The sequence below is a fragment of the Miniopterus natalensis genome, chromosome 5 (assembly GCF_054644295.1).
Source record: "Miniopterus natalensis isolate mMinNat1 chromosome 5, mMinNat1.hap1, whole genome shotgun sequence".
Lineage (NCBI taxonomy): Eukaryota > Metazoa > Chordata > Mammalia > Chiroptera > Miniopteridae > Miniopterus > Miniopterus natalensis.
In genome coordinates this window covers 34,258,214-34,276,009 of record NC_142085.1, presented here as the reverse complement: position 1 = coordinate 34,276,009, position 17,796 = coordinate 34,258,214, and the positions used below count along the sequence as shown (strand labels likewise).

The 17,796-nt window shown below is 39.0% G+C and overlaps 1 protein-coding gene across 1 annotated transcript in view; it reads right to left on the bottom strand.

Moving 5' to 3' along the window:
• The window catches only part of KCNQ5 (potassium voltage-gated channel subfamily Q member 5), a 447,964-nt gene that overhangs the window by 65,643 nt on the left and 364,525 nt on the right, over positions 1-17,796 (bottom strand). The window contains exons 6-8 of the mRNA XM_087817475.1: positions 14,843-14,953; positions 8,411-8,506; positions 1,046-1,140 (exon numbers count right to left, since the gene is read on the bottom strand). Of these exons, the coding sequence (XP_087673601.1) occupies positions 1,046-1,140; positions 8,411-8,506; positions 14,843-14,953 (302 nt within the window). The remainder of the gene's footprint in view (positions 1-1,045; positions 1,141-8,410; positions 8,507-14,842; positions 14,954-17,796) is intronic.

Below are 17,796 nucleotides of genomic sequence, written 5' to 3'. Positions count from 1 at the left end.
GAATTAGGTGCCTTGAATCCCATGACGCCACTAGGATGAAGGTTTTGTGAGCTACGTAGGGAAACGGCTGGCTCTCTAAAATGCCAACTCAGATAAGCAATTAGGTAACATATCCCAGGGACTGACCATTGTAACCAAGTTGGGTGACTCATAGAAAGCCTTTCTCTTGACTTACTTACTTTGGTTGTTTCAAGGAAGAGCTCTTTAATTAGATGGTGATTATGACTTAATATGTGCTCTGTTAACTCGAGTACAGGATTCCAGGATGAAGGATTTTTTTTTTTTTTTTTAATTAAAGTTCACTGTGGTAACCATCAGGGCTGTTCATAATTTTTCTGGTTCTCCTCTCCTTCCAGGCATGTGGCAGCACAGCACTTCCCTGTTCTCTTAGGGTTTAGGCATGGCCAGATGATTTGCTTCGGCCAATGAAATATGAATGCAAGTAATATTATTTTTAAATTGTGAATGCCAATTCCAAATTTTAATCTGTTTGGTCCCATCGCTTCATTGTAAACTGTAATCCTACTAGGACTCAACTCTTCTCTTATTTTGCTACTAATATTAGTTTGATCTGCAAGTGAAAGCTTGGGGACCATCCTGTAAGGGGATCTGGATGAGAAATGACTTTGAGGAACTTCAATGTGCAAAGATATATTGCTTTCAAAGCACAGCCCGCTTGGGGTCAGGTGATGGATGGAGTTTAAACAATCATTATTTTTCAAAAATAGTGGTGCTTACCTTTAGAATTCTGGTGGGTTTTATGAAAGGAGGTATTAGAAAATAAACATGAAATTGTAGAAATAAATCTCTATAAAAGTTTAAGTTCTTTTAACCTTTAAACCCCATCTATGTATGGATGGTGAGGGACGATACTGAGTCCCTTGAGTTTTGTGCCTGAGTTGCTACTAAACAGGTTTGAAAGAGAAGCGGAGAATAAGACAAGCCCCAAACTGACACTGTGTGCAAATGCGTGAGTATGTGTATAGTTTGTTTTTCAAATTTGAAGAGACTCGACTACAGCACCAGCTGTCACACTGATACCTACTTGGTAGGGCTGCAGGTGTGCAGGGCCTTCAAGTGCGGCTTCCAGGTTGCAATGGAAACAGATTTCTCATCAGCTGCGTAACTACGCCAAACACACTGCATGTGATATGCATGGGGACATAAAAAAGAAAAATAAAAGAGAGAAGAAGATAGAATGAAATAAAAGGCTATTATTAAGTTAATACATATGAAGAATATTTTCCTTGTCATACTTAGGGTGACAGCCACTTTGCCATTTTCCGCTGGCTATTAAACATACTCTGCCACACCAGTAGAATTGCTTTTCAAAACAACTCACACCAAAGAACAAAAAACTAAGAAGTGTAACATGAAGCAATTTTGGAATTGGTTGGGGAAAGCTATGGTATTATCTGAGGTAAACTACCTGAGCACGAACATGCACTGCAGGGCCCAACTGTACATCTTTAACTTTGTTTTTTTCAATCCTTACCCGACAATACTTTTTCTGCTGCTTTTCAGAGAGAGTGGAAGAGAGAGAGAGACAGAGAGAAACATTGATGTAAGAAAGACACATCGATTGATTGCCTCCTACATGCACCCCGACCAAGGGATCAAGCCTACAACCAAGGTATGTGCCTTTGGCCAGAATTGAACCCAGGACCCTTTAGGCTGCAAGCTAACGCTTTAACCACTGAGCCAAACCGGCTAGGGCCAACTGCACATCTTTAATCACTACTTTCTAAGATGAATGGAAACAACTATTGAAAACGCACAATGCAACTAGTAAATTAACTAGTAAACTAGCTAGTAAACTAATGACCACTAGGGTATGTTAATGATTAGTGAAATTCCACAAAGTTGAACTATGCAACACTTCTAGTGCTAAAAATGAAGATAGTGATAATAAAAAGCAGGGCTAAACAAGATAGAGGAAAAATGTATTCTCTAGGAATATAACTGGAAAGCACATAAGGATTTAATGTCATGGTCTAAGAGCATGTTTGCGGCTCCTTGTTGTAAAACATAAGCTTTGTCCACTTCATATAATTATGCCTGACATATATAGTATGAAGTATTTTCATGCAATCCTTGCAGAGTGTGAATTAAGACCTCCTATTTTATAGATGAGAAAATAAAGGCTCAGATAAGATTAGAGGTTTACTCAGGGTTGGTAGGGTTGACATTATCTCAGGTGGCCTGGCTCTTGCTTTTGGAATTCCTCCACTGTCCTTCGCTGACTGCTTGCTGACTGTTGGAAAGCTTCCCTCTAAACTGTCCATTGCCTGAACTGTCCATTCCATATAGATTTTGGCAAATCTCTTCCTTTGTAGTAAGTCTGAAAACATTTCTAATGACCAAGTGTTTACTCCAAAATCCTGAGAGAAATTTTTAAATAATAATTCATAAATGAAAGCAATCTATGTGGAAAATTCACTTAAACAAGTCATATTCCTACTACATAACCACCATTCACAATTGTGAAACCTACAATGAAGAAAACAGTGATCTAATAATGTTCCTTTTCCTGAGAATATCATTGAGTAAGTGTGTGCTGAACAAAAAGTTAAAAATCAACACAAGTACTTTGGAAAACTGTCTGGCAGTTATCTCTCAAAGCTGAACACATACAGACCCTATGACATAGCCACACACTCCTACATATATACTTGTATGTATATGTTTACACATGTTCACTGAAATATATGTACTATAATGCTGAAAACAACACTAATCTTCATAAACCAAAGCTGACATGCTCAAACACCTATCAACAGGAGAATTAGTAAGTATACTGTGAATATTAACATAATGGAACAATACACAGTAAGAGTACACTATAGCTACACTCAAGAATATGCAGGAGCTTTGCATGAATAATGGTGAGTGAGGGAAACAAAGACACAAAAGAGTACATGCTGTGTGATTCCATTTCCATAAAGTACATAAAAAACCCCCTCAGGGGAAACAAATTTTTAAAAGGGAGCACAGTGGTTACGCTTGGGGGACAGTGATTGAGAAAAGGTACAGAAAGGTCATATTCCGTTTCATTATCTGGGAGATGGTTACATACACCAGAGTGCTCAGTTCTTTTAGGATATGTGCTTTTTTCTGTATGCACATTACACTTCAATAAAATGTCCAAGAAGTGATATTAAAAACTAAAAAAATATATAGTAGGACCTGAGGGTTTTTTAATATTATTAAGAAAGGCTTAAATAATTGAAGCAGGGCTCCTTGCCTAGAGCCTTGCTCATATGGCTCATGTTGATTTATCTTAGAAATCTGTGAAATCTGTGAAAACTTATGCTAAGCATTTTGGCATCTTATAGAGAATAAAGCAATTATCACTGTATCAGTGTTAGTTTTTGCAAATATTGTTCAAACACAATTTACAGAGTGGTCTAGAGTAATCAATGAAAACACATGGCTATATTATCGCAGCTTCTTCTGTAGCGAGGCCCAGAGAGCCTCCATTGCCGCAATGGTGTATAGATGGCTGCTTTAATTAACAATTGTCATAGAAGGCACCATATACACATGAACTCAGATACTTTTAAAGCAAGACTCATGAAGAACTAGGAGCACACAGCAGGTCTGTGCATTATTAGATACCACTAAAAAAAAATCCACAACAACACAACAAAAAATGGGACCAAGACATCACCTGCCAATGCTGTAAAGAACTGGGAACAAAAGAGGCCACTCTTAGAAAATTGAAGATTTTCTTGACAATGCAACCTGGCTTCTTGCTCTTTTTCTATCAAATTGATCTCAATGGCTAAACTCTTATTACTTTCACTACCCTTTCCCTAAACATGTCTTGAAAATGGAAGGTACAGGAGGAGCAAGTGGCATCTACCTCAGGGCTGATATTAGTTAACAGTCAAAGTGGAAATGTAAAGTGTAACTCTATTACTCTTATACTCTAATAACTTTGTCCTGTCCTTAGCTCTATCTCTTCTAGAAGCTGAACCTCAAAACCACAACCATAAGATCAAGTAGCTAATGTTCCCATAGTTCAAGCCAAAATCACATAGTGGTTGTTAAGAAAAAAATAATATCCCAGAGGGATTTAATTTACATGGACTGTATACTCCAAAGGACAAGTCAACATGGAGCAAAATGAAAGCCAAATTTACCACTTATCAGGTGACTTCAGAGCTCTAGGCAGCCAAACAAATCAAAATTTGGTCTATAATTATAACAACAATATCAATATAGTTAATTTTTTAGGGGGTATTTAGTTTGTATAATCTGGAGTATTACAACTATGGCACATTTGACCCTTTCTGCAAATTTTAATTTCAGCTGGCCATCCAAAGGTATAATTAACATGGAACTGATTATTTTCAGGGTACACAAGAAGTCAGAGATATAAAAGATTCAGGATGAAAAACAGTAATCCCTTTCTCTACCTTGCTTCTCACTAATTATTGTTCCTTAGAGGTTACTGCCTTTGATTCTTACAGTTGTTGCTATTTTTAGGAATCCTAATTTCTAAGGATTGTTCTCATACTTAAAAAATTTCTTGATTTTTGAATTTTAGGCGCTATCAATTAACTTCTTACCACGAAAAAGAATGATATCCTACTTACACACTCACTCTCTTCCCTTCCTCTCATTCTACCAACAATTTTTAGTTAAGTTACTATTTAGTGTTTGCTTTATTATAACTCTGTAACCATATATATATGTGTGTGTGTATATATATATATATATATATATATATATATATATATATATATATATATATATATATGGCTGCAACTGCTGCTCTTTGAAAGGAGTAAAGGATCCAAATTCAGATACTAGTGATTTGAGTCCTACCTCTTCCTAGGCTTGTCCTTAGTATCAAGTGACATAATGTATTAGAAACATTCTGCAGACTAAAAAGCACTTCACAAGTCTTAGGTGTTATTAATAAAAGTTGTGACATTTGGGCAGGTATTCAAAACGTTGGTGAGAGCTGCTTTCTTTTCCCAGACTGCTCCACTTGAGATGAAAAGTTAATTTAAATGAATCATGCAAAGATATTGACATGGCTAAATTTGCTGCAAGCTGCTGGGGTGGGTTTTAAACTTTTCCCTAAAACCCTGAAATGCTGGTTAATTTAGTTGTCTCGCCAACCAAATGACAAAGCAATTTGGGCATTTTGGTGCTCTTTTAGAAAGATAGTTGCTCTGGCTTAAAACTAATGACATTGCTCTTGATCTGGATGCTTTGTGTGTTCAGCAAACCAAGGCAGGTTTATTGGGTGAGAAAATAAATGGATCAGCAAATGAGGCTTGCTTTTCAATCTAGTGCATCCTTAAAAATAAATTTCTATAATATATAATCAAGGTTTAAAGCCCTGAATTCTGGCTAAGGATTATCAAGGAGGAACAGTGAATACATTTAATTATATTATTATTCCTATGACTAATAGATAAATTAATTGCATTTGGATGGGGGAAACAATTGCTTTTTAAATTAGTAGATTCTACTTTGATTACTGAAACTATGATTAGGTTTTAAAGGTGTTCTTGAGTATTTCAAGCCTTTCATATATATTTTTCCTCTCCCTTTTAATTCTTACCCAAGGATATGTTTCCATTGATTCTGGGGAGAGGAAGGGGGGAGAGAGAAAGAAACATCAATGTGAGAGAGAAACATCAATTGGTTGCCTCCCCTGCTTGCTCCAAACTAGAGATTAAATCCACAATCCGGGTTTGTATCCTGATTGTGAATCCGACCGGCGACCCTTAGGTGCAAGGGACAAGGCTACAGCCAATTGAACCAGCCAGGGTTCAAGCCTTTTATTTTATAGTCTTTTTTATTCAGAACAACACATGAGCCAAAGTTTTAAGTAAAAGAATTATTAATGATTTCACTCCATTGTTACCCTACTTTGTACAAATTCAATCATTGATCACAATATGTTACATAACTGAGTTCCATAAAAGAAACTTCTCGATCTCCAGGCAAAACTGTTCAGTTAGCCTCTTTACCTTTTATAGATTACCTAAGATGAAGGCATTGCCTTGCTTAGGCTGTGGACATATAAATGTCTCTGGTGCAATGACTTTCTGCAGGAATAGTAGTCTATTTTCAAGTTTAGTTGGAAATTGTTTTTGCACAGTTTAGTAGTTGATAATGATAAGTTAGATTAGGAAAGTTCCTCCTATTAGTCTCTATATCTGCCTTGTGCAATATGATGGCCAATAGCCACACATGGCTATTGAACACTTGAAATGTGGCTAGTGTCACTGAGGAATTGATTTTCTAAATTTATTTATTTATTTTTAAATATGTCTTTATTGATTTCAGAGAGAGGAAGGGAGAGGGAGAGAGAGATAGAAACATCAATGATGAGAGAGAGTCATTGATCGGCTGCCTCTTGCACGCCCCCAACTGGGGATGGAACCCGCAACCCTGGCATGTGCCCTGACCAGGAATCAGACTGTGATTGTCGATGCCCATGCTGGCTGGGCGACTTTCTAAATTTAAATAGTCAGTACATCTGAAACTAATATAATCTTATATGTCAATTATATACTTCAATAAAAAATAGAATGGGAAAAAAATATAGCTAGTGGTCACTGCACTGGGCAGCACAACTCTATATCATCACAAGGAATGTATGCATAGAAATCCCTCGGAGGGCTCACTTTCTAACAGAATAGCTAATACTCTAAGATGTTTGTTTTGATACAGAGTCCCCCTTTCATATCCAGAGGTATCAAAAGTAGTTGTATTTTGAGTATGTGTTGATTGAGAAAACATATAGTAAAAAGCTCATAAATAACTTAGTAAGGGTTTTAAATAAATCTGAACTTTTTTCATGCATAAGTAGTCAAGATATATCATTGGTTCCAGACATAGCCAGGGCTTGTTGCCTGGATGGATGAAAGGAACCCAGAGAATCACTTCTACATTCACAGGTTGGAAAACACTGTTCTGGAATTAAAATAAGAAATAAATAAAAAGGATAATTAAAAGATAAAAACAGTAAGGAGAAAAGTTCTTCAAAAGTATGCAGACACCTTCACGATAAGTTAAGAATCAAATGATGGGGGGCTATCAGTTCTGAGGGGCAGCTGTGTGCACACTAGAGTGTGTGACACCTCTTTCATCATTTGGCTTTAGATCTTAAACTCCTACCACTTAGGGATCTTTTCCTTCAAGAAAACAAAGCTTACTTTATCTTTAGTGCTCTTTTAAAACCTGGAAATTAAAAAAAAAAAATAGAGACTCTCAGTGGTTCTCATTAGAAGTCATGCCCAATGGTCAATTTCCTTGTCAGTAGCTGCCGAATAACTTGATTTAAAAATTAATATCCTCAGTTAGTGATCAGATACAAACCAGATCTCTTTCATAATACAACTGAACCATGCTCACTCCCTTTTCCCCCTTGCTCCATTTCTGTTGGAGGTACTTCATATTACGGGCACAGGTAAAGGCCAAGGGTAGGGTTGTGTAGTGGTTCCCCAACTCCACAACACACCCACTTAAACCTACAGTCTAAATTAAAACAATGTGCATGTTACTACCTCATGGAGACAAGTCTCCAGCACCTCAGATTGACATCCCAAGCCCCTTAGTTAAAAGTTCTGGATCTCTGGCAGGAAGGGAGGAAACTAGATTGTATAATCATTGTGTCCATAATTAAATACCAAATCCATCTTGTGGATCTATAAAAAGATACATTTTGTTTCTTAAACAACTTGGTTCTAGGATGGTGCTACTTCCACAAGATACGGATGACAAAGGAGGAACATTCCTTTTAATGCTGAAGCAAATCCTGAGTTACAGACAATAAAACAAAATGTTAAGCTATAAATTATGTTAGCTTTCAAATAATATGCTTATGATTTCATATTCTCAAACATTGATGTATTCCATAATCCCATCAGCTCTTAAAATAACTATTTCAAGTAATTGCTCTGGATGGCATTAAAAGTGATTCCACAGGTACTAAACCTTGACATTCTAAACAAATACGTTGTTCTGCAGATCAGTGGCATCCATCTGGCTGGAGAAAGTAATTGTAATGCAGGGAACAATTCCATGTTCTGCTCCATCACTTAATGATCAATTACATTTCACTGAGTAATTCATAAGACATATTGGGTTATTCCAGGAGCAACACAGCTGCTAACCTCGGCATGGCCTTGCTGGCGTGGCTAATTAACCTGAACAACTGGACTATTTACTGAAAATATATATTATTTTTCTGTCGGGGGACATTTGCTCAAATCCAAGAATGTATATTAAGTTAAAGCTTCATTTAAACAAAACAAAACAAAACCACACAGCAAAACAAAACAGTAGCTCTACAAAACAGTGGAGCACAGAGATTGGAAAATGACCCGGCAAGCACTTACAGAGACAGATGTTGCCATCTGCCTATTACACTGACATTTACCTGAATGAGGTTGGCAGCTGGGTTCCTTCTTTTCTCAAAGTGTTTCTGGCGGTGCTGTTCTTGTACTTTTAATGCGAACCCTGAGCCAAGAATGCCCTGGAACAAAATACAAAAATAGTACTCAAGCTTTTTTTTTTTTCAAAAGCAGTGTTAAAAATACAAAAATTAAAAAACCAACAACCTCTAAATTGAGCCTGAGAAAAGATAAACAGTATGCAACCTGTCCATAAATATTAAAACAAACTTATTAAAACAAACACTGTTAACCTCTATTATAATACCAGTGGCCAATGATGGCAATTTGTTGGGCAGGACAGCCTAGAAATATAAGAGCTTCTGTTCTTTAGTACATTAACCAGGCATTGACATTTATTGTCTCTTATGATATAGTAGAGGTGTCTTAATTACAAATAAAAAACACCATTTTAAAGATGTCTTTTATATGGATTTCTCTGTACCATTTCTCTCTGCCTAGAGTCAATGGTCCTATCCAGTAATGGAATACGGAGGACATGGATTCCTGTTTTGGACCAAGGTGGATTTTAAATTTGGAACAGTTAAAGTCTTGCTGCTGTGGACATGGGAGTTTTTCTAGCACTTTGAGGAAACAACTGAATTTTCTATTTGTGATATGGGGGGTAGGGGGAGTATTTAAAATCTGTCCCAGTTTAGTCTTCCAAAGTAAAGTGAAAGAGGGATGGCGGTGTTGGGGGAAGGACAATTTTCCAGATGAGACAAATAAAGACTCAGTTTTGAAGACATAGAAGGTTTTCCATTTTGCCTGTTTGTACAATAAAGACAAGAGCCTGGGTTATTATTGCAAAGACATTCCTGTTTCCCTGAGTTTTAATCTCCCACTTTTGGCATTCCTTACCTTTTTGGTTTTGGCTCACCTATTCAGATTTTGGGGTTAGTAAGATTAGTATGTCCCTCTTATGTTTATGTTAATTTTTTGGTTGGTTTGCTTCCTTCTGCATATCATCTTGATCTGCCAAAATTCTGGCTCTTTGAAATGCTCCCCTCTTCTCAGTTTTCTTTGGTCTAACATTGTGGAATCAAGATGCTGTGTGTCAGCCCTGGTTGGCTTTTGGAGCTTGCTAAATTCAATCTCCAGGCTTTGTAAGTCTCTGCTTTATTGGCATGGGACATAGAGCTCCACTGCTTTCAAGTTCGTGGATTTTACCTGCTAGCTATAAATTATTTGCTTTTTATTAAACTTCAAGGGGTCTAACTGTTTGGTGAGAGACGGGTGTCTGATAAACACTAAGTCACTATTCACCACAGATAAGGAATAGTTGTTTTTTTCTTCTTTAAAAAAAATATCTTTATTGATTTCAGAGAGAGGGAGGAAGAGGGAGAGAGAGAGATAGAAACATCAATGATGAGAGAGTCATTGACCGGCTGCCTCCTGCACGCCCCTGACTGGGGGTCGAGCCCACAACCTGGGCAGGTGCTCTGACGGAAATCGAACCCCAATCGCCTGGATCCTGGGCCGATGCTCAACCGCCGAGCCACGCCCGGCCAGGCTTTTCTTTATTTCTTTAAAGTAGCTCAAAGATAGTATCGCCTGCCTGGGGAGGTGGTGGGTTTCTCTTCTTTAGGAGGTGGTAGGTCTCAGCTGGATGAAAACTTCGCTAAGATATTTTTGGGCTCTAGATAACCTTTAACCTTCCTTCTTATCTTGAGAAGCCACAATTCTGAGTACATCTGTGACAATAACCAGATAATAAGTAATGTGATCACAGTAGTCCTCCCGGTTATTCATGGGGATATGTTCTAAGACCTCCAGTGGGTGTCTAAAACCACAGATAGCACTGAACATTATATATACTGATTTTTTCCTATACATACATACCTATGATAAAGTTTAATTTATAAATTAGGCACAGTAAGAGGTTAACAACAACAGTGATAAAAGAAAGCAATTATAACAATATATTGTTATGTAAGTTATGTGAGTATGGTCTTTCTCTGTCTGATAACTGGTTTGATAACAGAGATGATGCCTAAGTGATTAATTGAGGGGGGGTAAGGTTTATTGCTTGGGTATGCTGAACTAAGTCCCAGGCAGGACGAAGCACCAGGGTAGGAAATTTCATCACGCTATTCAGAATGGTATGCAATTTAAAAGTTATGACTTGTTGATTTCTGGAATTTTCCATTTAATATTTTCCAATCAAGATTGACCACTGGTAACTGAAACCACAGAAAGTGAAACCGCAGATAATGGGGGACTACTGTGTTTAAAATACAGTTAAATGATAATACTATTTGCCATTAATGAGCAATGATCAACTCCATTATTAGGATAAATGACAGTACCATAAAATTAGAAATTATATTGTAGGTTCTGTTTTCCATTTATGGCTCAGAGACTGTCTCTTGCTAAGATCTTCATCTCATACAGGTTGTGATTGCACAAACGAAACTTTATAAAAATCTGGACTGTACGAGCTTGTTTTTAGATTTAAACATTTTCCGCCATTTGGAGATTAGAAAAATGGCCCTCCCTTTCCAAATCCAAATCAACTATAGTCATTCCTAACTCTTAAATTTTTTTCTATTTAAGATCGCTTAGGAAAGATTTAGTTATTTTCCTTTTGATGTCAATTTTCATGAAGTATAAACATGTAAGAGAATATGAAACGTTAGAACTTATAGCTCATATTTATACTATATATTATGTGTAAACCATTCATATGCAACATAATTCCAATTGTGTAGATATTGAATTAACAATAGCTACCATTTTGGAATACTTAGTGTGTGGATGTGGGGTTCAGGGTTAAGTCCCCCCCCTTTTTTTAATATATCTTTATTGATTTCAGAGAGAGGAAGGGAGAGGGAGAGACTGAAACATCAATGATGAGAGAGTCATTGATCAGCTGCCTCCTGCGCGCCCCCACCGGGGATTGAGCCCACAACCCGGGCATGTGCCCTGACCAGGAATCGAACTGCGAGTTCCTGGATCCTAGGTCGATGCTCAACCTCTGAGCCAAGTCTGGCTGGGCCGAGTTAAGTCCTTTTTAAAAAATGAAGACAGGCCCTACAAATCACAGACTTAGCATCTGGCAAACCAACTAAAATGTGCTGAAAGTCATATTGGCGTTGCTTAGAAACATGTGTTAGTCGATGGTAAACGTTTGCTACATATCTCTTGCTCCAGACTGTACATTACAACAGTTATTAAACCAGGTCTGCTCAACATCTCATTTTGGCTCCATTCCAATTTTCTTCCACTTCTTGTAGTATACAGCAGAGTGAAACTAATTGGAGGTCTGTTAAAATAAAGTCTATTATGTATATATATTAATGCAAGTATATATATATATATACCCATATATAACTTACGTATATATATAAAATTTGTGTGCTAGCCCTTCAAATATTGACACCAACAGATACATATTCTTAGAAATTGAGTTTTGTTTTAATCTATTTTCTAACATCACATAACTTACATTTTTAGATTTTGAGTTTTAGTATTATGCTGAGAAGTGCTACATAAACACCATGGAAAGAAATACATGTTTTGGTAAACATCTAAAATATTTATACCTGTTATCTTGCAGCTTAAATCAGCCTAATATGTACCCCACACATGGCAAACAGGCTGGACTGAAAGCTACCCTCGCAGGAGGGAAGGGAGTTTCCTGAAGCGGAGAAAGCCCTGTCCCTGTCTCTGTAGGCACATTAGCCCTGGGACACAGTGGGTCTCAGGGAAAGTAGCCTCCCAGAGGAGCCTGGGAAGGGTGACCCATATGCTTCTGTGATGTGCAGGTGAGTCCTTCTGCTTTGAGGGAAAGATGAGAAAAGGCTCTTTTCTTTCAGGTTTCCTGGGTGGGAGAAATCCCAAACAGTGGTGACCCACAATCCACCTCTAGCTTTCTTAGCAAAATGCCAAAGCCCTGTCCTAAATCTCAGACAGCAGGTGGGCTGGCAGGTGCACACAGTGGCATTTCCAGCCACCTTGTTTTATTAATGGTATATATGAACAATTAAGGCTTTCATTAAATATATAAGAACTCTGCACCTAGTGTGAGGTTGCAGGAAAAAGATCCTTGGTAAAGTTTACTTTTCTTGGCATTGTTAGGGAACGTTCTATTCTGTGCAAGCAAGTTTTTAGATTTCCAACACATAGTAATTTAATTGGCATACATAAAAATTATAATCACTTTATTGGGAAACATTTCCAAGAATGATTAGTCTCTGATTTTGAACTTAACAGAGTGACCCAGTTTAATCTCCCTGGGAGGGTCCAGAGTTTCATGATGGGGAGATCAGGTACTTCTCTGTGCTGGGTGAAGCTAGCTCCCAGAGGTGCGGTGACCCTCACATTTGGAGCACTTACATCTGCTTGCTTCTTACAGATTTTCTGTTCTTCCCCTTGTTAGTCTTTCACTGCCTCTTCCTGTTGTAGTGCTTGTTCTATCAGCCTACCTCTATGCTTGCTGTTTAATCTTCAAGGAATTGTGAAACTACCAAAATTTTCTCTAAATTAAGAGAAGTTCACGCATAGGTCTCGAGAGGCTTGCTGAGGACAGCACATACACTGTTGTCGATTTTAACAGCCCAGAGGTTGCCTGCTTCCCTGTTTGTAGGTTTCCACTGAATCAGAGTTGCTACACATTTGGTCATAGGTTAAGTATAAACACAAAAGCAACAGGTATTTTGTGCCATTATTTTGGGGGGAAAAGCCCAAGGCTGCACTTTGTTGCTTCCAAAGGTATTTTCCTGTAAGGAATCTAATTATGGAGTGAATCGCTACTCTGTTCTAAATTGTTGAGATCGCCAGATAAGTTGACTCTGGATAAGTGAGATGTTTTGACTCTCCTTGATTTAGTCATTTCACAACAGGAAACACATACATCTGGATTCATATAGGAAAAAGGTGTGCTTTTTTTATGTCAAGCACTGGACTGACATTATCACATAGGTCTTCACAAAATTTCTCAGGGTGTAATAATTCTTCGTCCATTATATTGATGAATAAATGTACCCCAGGTTATTGTTATGGGCTCAGTGGCTTCCCTCCAAAATCCATGTCTTGGAGTCCTAATCCCTAGTACCTTAAAAGGTGACCCTATTTGGAGATAAGGTCTTACAGAGGTAATCAGGTTACAATGAGTCCACTGGGGTGGGTTCTCATTCAGTATGACTGGAGTTCTCAAAAGAGAAAATTTGGACAAAGATATGTACAAAGGAAGACAATGTGAAGACTCAGGGAGAACACGGCCATCTACAAACCAAGGAAACAGGCCAGCAACACATCTTTTTCTCATGGACCTCATAAAGAGCCAATGCTGCCGTCTTCTTGACTTTGGACTTCTAGCCTCAGAACTGTGAGGCAACGCATTTCTGTGATACCTTGTTACAGCGGCCCTAGCGAATTAAGTCACATAGGTAGTTCGGGACAAAACTAGAATTCAAAATGAGGTCTAATGCTCAGGCTTCTGCATGGTCTTTAATCTTTTCTCTGTGGTTCTGTGTGATCTGGGCAGAAACAACTGGTCAGTCTGGAGTTGGGCAGTGGCAATGGGAAGGACACACTCCCTCTGCACTTGTTCACAGGTAGAGAAGGAGCCCCGTGATCTCAAGGCCGCGGTGCTGACAATCCCCACTCCCCTGGCTTCCCCTGGAGGGGTGCCCTGGGGAGACTGTGAGGAGTCAGCTCCTGCCTGGAGGGAGCCTGGGGCTGTTTTTCCTTAAGCAGGACTACTGCCACTGTTTTAAAAACTCCCTTTTATTGGCTCTGTTTTCCCCCACTAGGGGTGGCATGAAAAAAGTGAGAGCTTGTGGATGCAGGCAAATTGTAATATCTTGACCAATTCCCTTTTAGGAAATAAGGGGAGACACAATGATCAGAAAGACAAGCTTCATCCATTAAAGAGGAAATAATCAGAAGCTTGGGGGAAGATAAATGTGCTCTTCATTCTGATAAGATGCAGAAACTGCTCATTAAGAAAAATCAATGAAGATGACACAAAGAATAAATCATCTGACAGGTTGAAAACCCTTTAAGGTCATATGATTTTCACTCCAATAGACGGAAGAGGTAAATACTTCACTTGGGCACATCTACCTCTTCAGGAGCACACATTAGAAACCAAATTGGAGCCATCAGTTTAAAAAGAAATCTTTAAATCTTTACAAACATTCTAAATGTATCGACTGAGAGGTGATACTGTCAGAATTATTATTTGGTCATAAAGACCTAACTGGCCTAAAACTCTCAGGTTAAGCGTCTCCAAGAGAAGACTGTGTTTTATAAATTATCCATGTAGATCTATGCAGAAAAGTCAACATTATATCAGACAAATTATATTCACAAGTGATCTAAGTATGTTCCTGGGCATATCAGTTTGTGCAAGCTCACACTAATAAACCTCTAAGATCTAACGTAAACTGCTTTAATTTTGCAAAGATACTCACGGCAGGAAGTGCAAAGAAAGAAATGCCAAGGAGCGCAAAGCCTGCAGAAAGCAATCTTCCCAGCCAAGTTAGGGGAGTTTTGTCTCCATAGCCAATCGTTGTCAATGTAATCTAAAAACAAAATAAATAGAATGTGCAGCTTAAGTACGTGAGAGGAAAGTCAGGACCTATGAACAGGAGGCAAAGCAACGTTTCCACTAAATCATTATTCAACAAGTCTTGTTGGCGCATTTTATTACCGTGCTTTAATTTTCCATGACGCATAACAGAGCTTCTCTTTGTTTAAGATAGGGAATAACCTACATACTTGTTCCTTCTTTATAACACAATTTTCCATCTTTTCTAAGTGCATTCAAAGAAAGGTTATTTAAGTAAGTGGATAACCATCAGTGATACAGAAATGATAGCACCATGGATTTAGGGCTGAATCAGTACACAAACAGTAACTTATGTTAATTACGGCTGTTCCTTTATTGCCTTGGCAGACATTTCCTGAAGGTCTAGTGTGTGCAAGGTACGTGCTATGATTTGTAGCGGAACAAAAACAAGAGGTACACAGTTCTTGTCCTGATATATTTATGGCATAAGAGGGGAGACATGTCACACACATATCACTAAAACACAAAAAGGCAAGACAAGCATTATTATGGATGCACAATTAATTTGTCATGGGAGTTCAGAGAACAGATTACTACCCACTTGGGGGGATTGAAGAGACTTTATTGGGGAGATGTCATTATACCTAGGCTTTGAAGGAGTAATATTTTGCGAGACAGAATTGATAAAGAAGGTGATCTGGTGGGGGGATCAGGTGACCAGCCGCACATCAGTGAGAACAAATAGGGTAGGTTCTGGAAAGTGTAAGTTGTTCAGTTGGGCTGGCGCATGGTGGGTCTGAGGAGGATTAGTGAAAGGGGAGGTTAACCAGATCGGGGAGTGCCTTTGAAAAACGATACTTATATCATCTTTCTCCCGTGGTCCAACTGCTTCAGGGGCTTCCCGTGTCTCTTAGAACAGCCCCAGCTCCTCTCCAGGGCCTATGAGCTTCTGCAAGACCTGGCCGAATGGAGGGCAGCTGAACTGGAACAATGGGAGTGGGGCTGTGTGGGAGTGGGCGGTAAAGAGGCGTGTTTCGGAAGTTCAACGGCAATACATTTATGGACCGCCTGCAAGGAAGGGGCAGGCGAGGTCAGCAAGGACCTGACAACTTCAAGGGGAAGATGGTGGCACCATAAATAAAAATATAATAGTGAGGAAGAGAAAGCTTTGGAGCAAAGATGAAGAGTTTGATTTTGCAAGAAAGGGTTTTTGTTTTAATCTTCACCTGAGGATATCTTTTCCACTGCTTTTCTGAGAGAGTAGAATGGAGAGAGAGAAACACTGATGTGAGAGAGACACATCGATGGGCTGCCTCCTGCACACGCCCCGACGGGGGCCGGGGATCGAGCCAGCAACCGAGGTACTTGCCCTTGGCTAGAATCGAACCCAGGATCCTTCAGTCTGTAGGCCGATGCTCTAGCCACTGAGCCGAACCAGCTAAAGCAAGAAAGGGTTTTTAAAATGTCAATATGACTCTGATCTAGAAATGTTGAGCAGGAAATTGAGTCTTGAGAGAAGAGAGAGATTATCAAGTTTGGCATGAGATTTGTGTTTTAGATTCAGGCATAAGGTGATTGTTGAAGTTTTGTGAATAAATGAGATTGCAAAGCATTAAAAAAGGGCCCCAGCCTTGTCAGGTGTGGCTCAGCAGTTGAGCGTTGACCTAGGATCCAGGAGACTGAGGTTTGGTTCCTGCTCAGGGCACATGCCTGGGTTGTGGGCTCGATCCCCAATTGGGGGCATGCAGGAGGCAGCTGATCAATGACTCTCTCATCATTGATGTTTCTATCTCTCTCTCCTTCTCCCTTTCTCTCTCTGAAATCAATAAAGATATATATATATATATATTTTTTTAAAGGGCCCCAAAGTTACCTCAGGAAACACAGACATTTAAGGGACAGAAGGGAAAGTAAAATCAAAGAATAATAATTTAAAAAAAAATATGTTTTTATTGATTTCAGAGAGATATGTTTTTATTGATTTCAGAGAGAGGAAGGGAGAAGGAGAGATAGAAACATCAATGATGAGAGTCACTGATCGGCTGCCTCCTGCACGCCCCCTACTGGGGATCAAGCCCGAAACTCAGGCATGTGCCCTGACTGGGAATTGAACTGTGACCTCATGGTTCATGGGTCGACACTCAACCACTAAGCAACACCGGCCGGGTAAAGAATAATAATTTTTAAAAAAATAAGAGAACTAGGAATGAGTAATACAAATGGCAACTTAATGGAGAAGAGAGTTTCACAAAGGACCAGGCGATCCCTGATGTCACAGGCTCATAGACAACAAAGAGAATGAAGACTGAGAAAAGATATTGATATAGGGATAGAAGGTCACTGGTGATTTCTAAGTAAGTGGCTGCTTTGGTCATGTCATCTTACCAGAGCACCATCATTTATCCAGCTGCTCATGCCAGAAGCCTCAGAGTCATCCTAATTGCTCCTTTCCCTCATTTCTCTCACTGAATCAATCAGCAAGTCCCATTGATTTTGTCTCCCAAAGATACTGCAAACGCATCCTTGTCACTCTGTCTTCATGCCACCATGGTAGGCAGGCTGCTGCAGCAGCCTCTTAATTGCTCTCTCAGTTTTTGCTCTTGCCTCCCTCCAGTTCCTTCTCCACACACCCGCAAGGGGTATCATTTTCTTATTGCCCTCTAAAAATCCTTCAATGGCTACTCATTGAATTCAGAATAAATTCTAAGTTCCTAACTATGGCCTACATGATCTGGTCTCCACCTACTTCCCCAAGAGCATCCTGATTTCACCCTTGCTCACTATGCTTTAACCAGTGTCCTTGCAGCTCCTCAATAGGTGGGGCTATTTCTGCCTCAGGGCCTTTGCACATCCTAT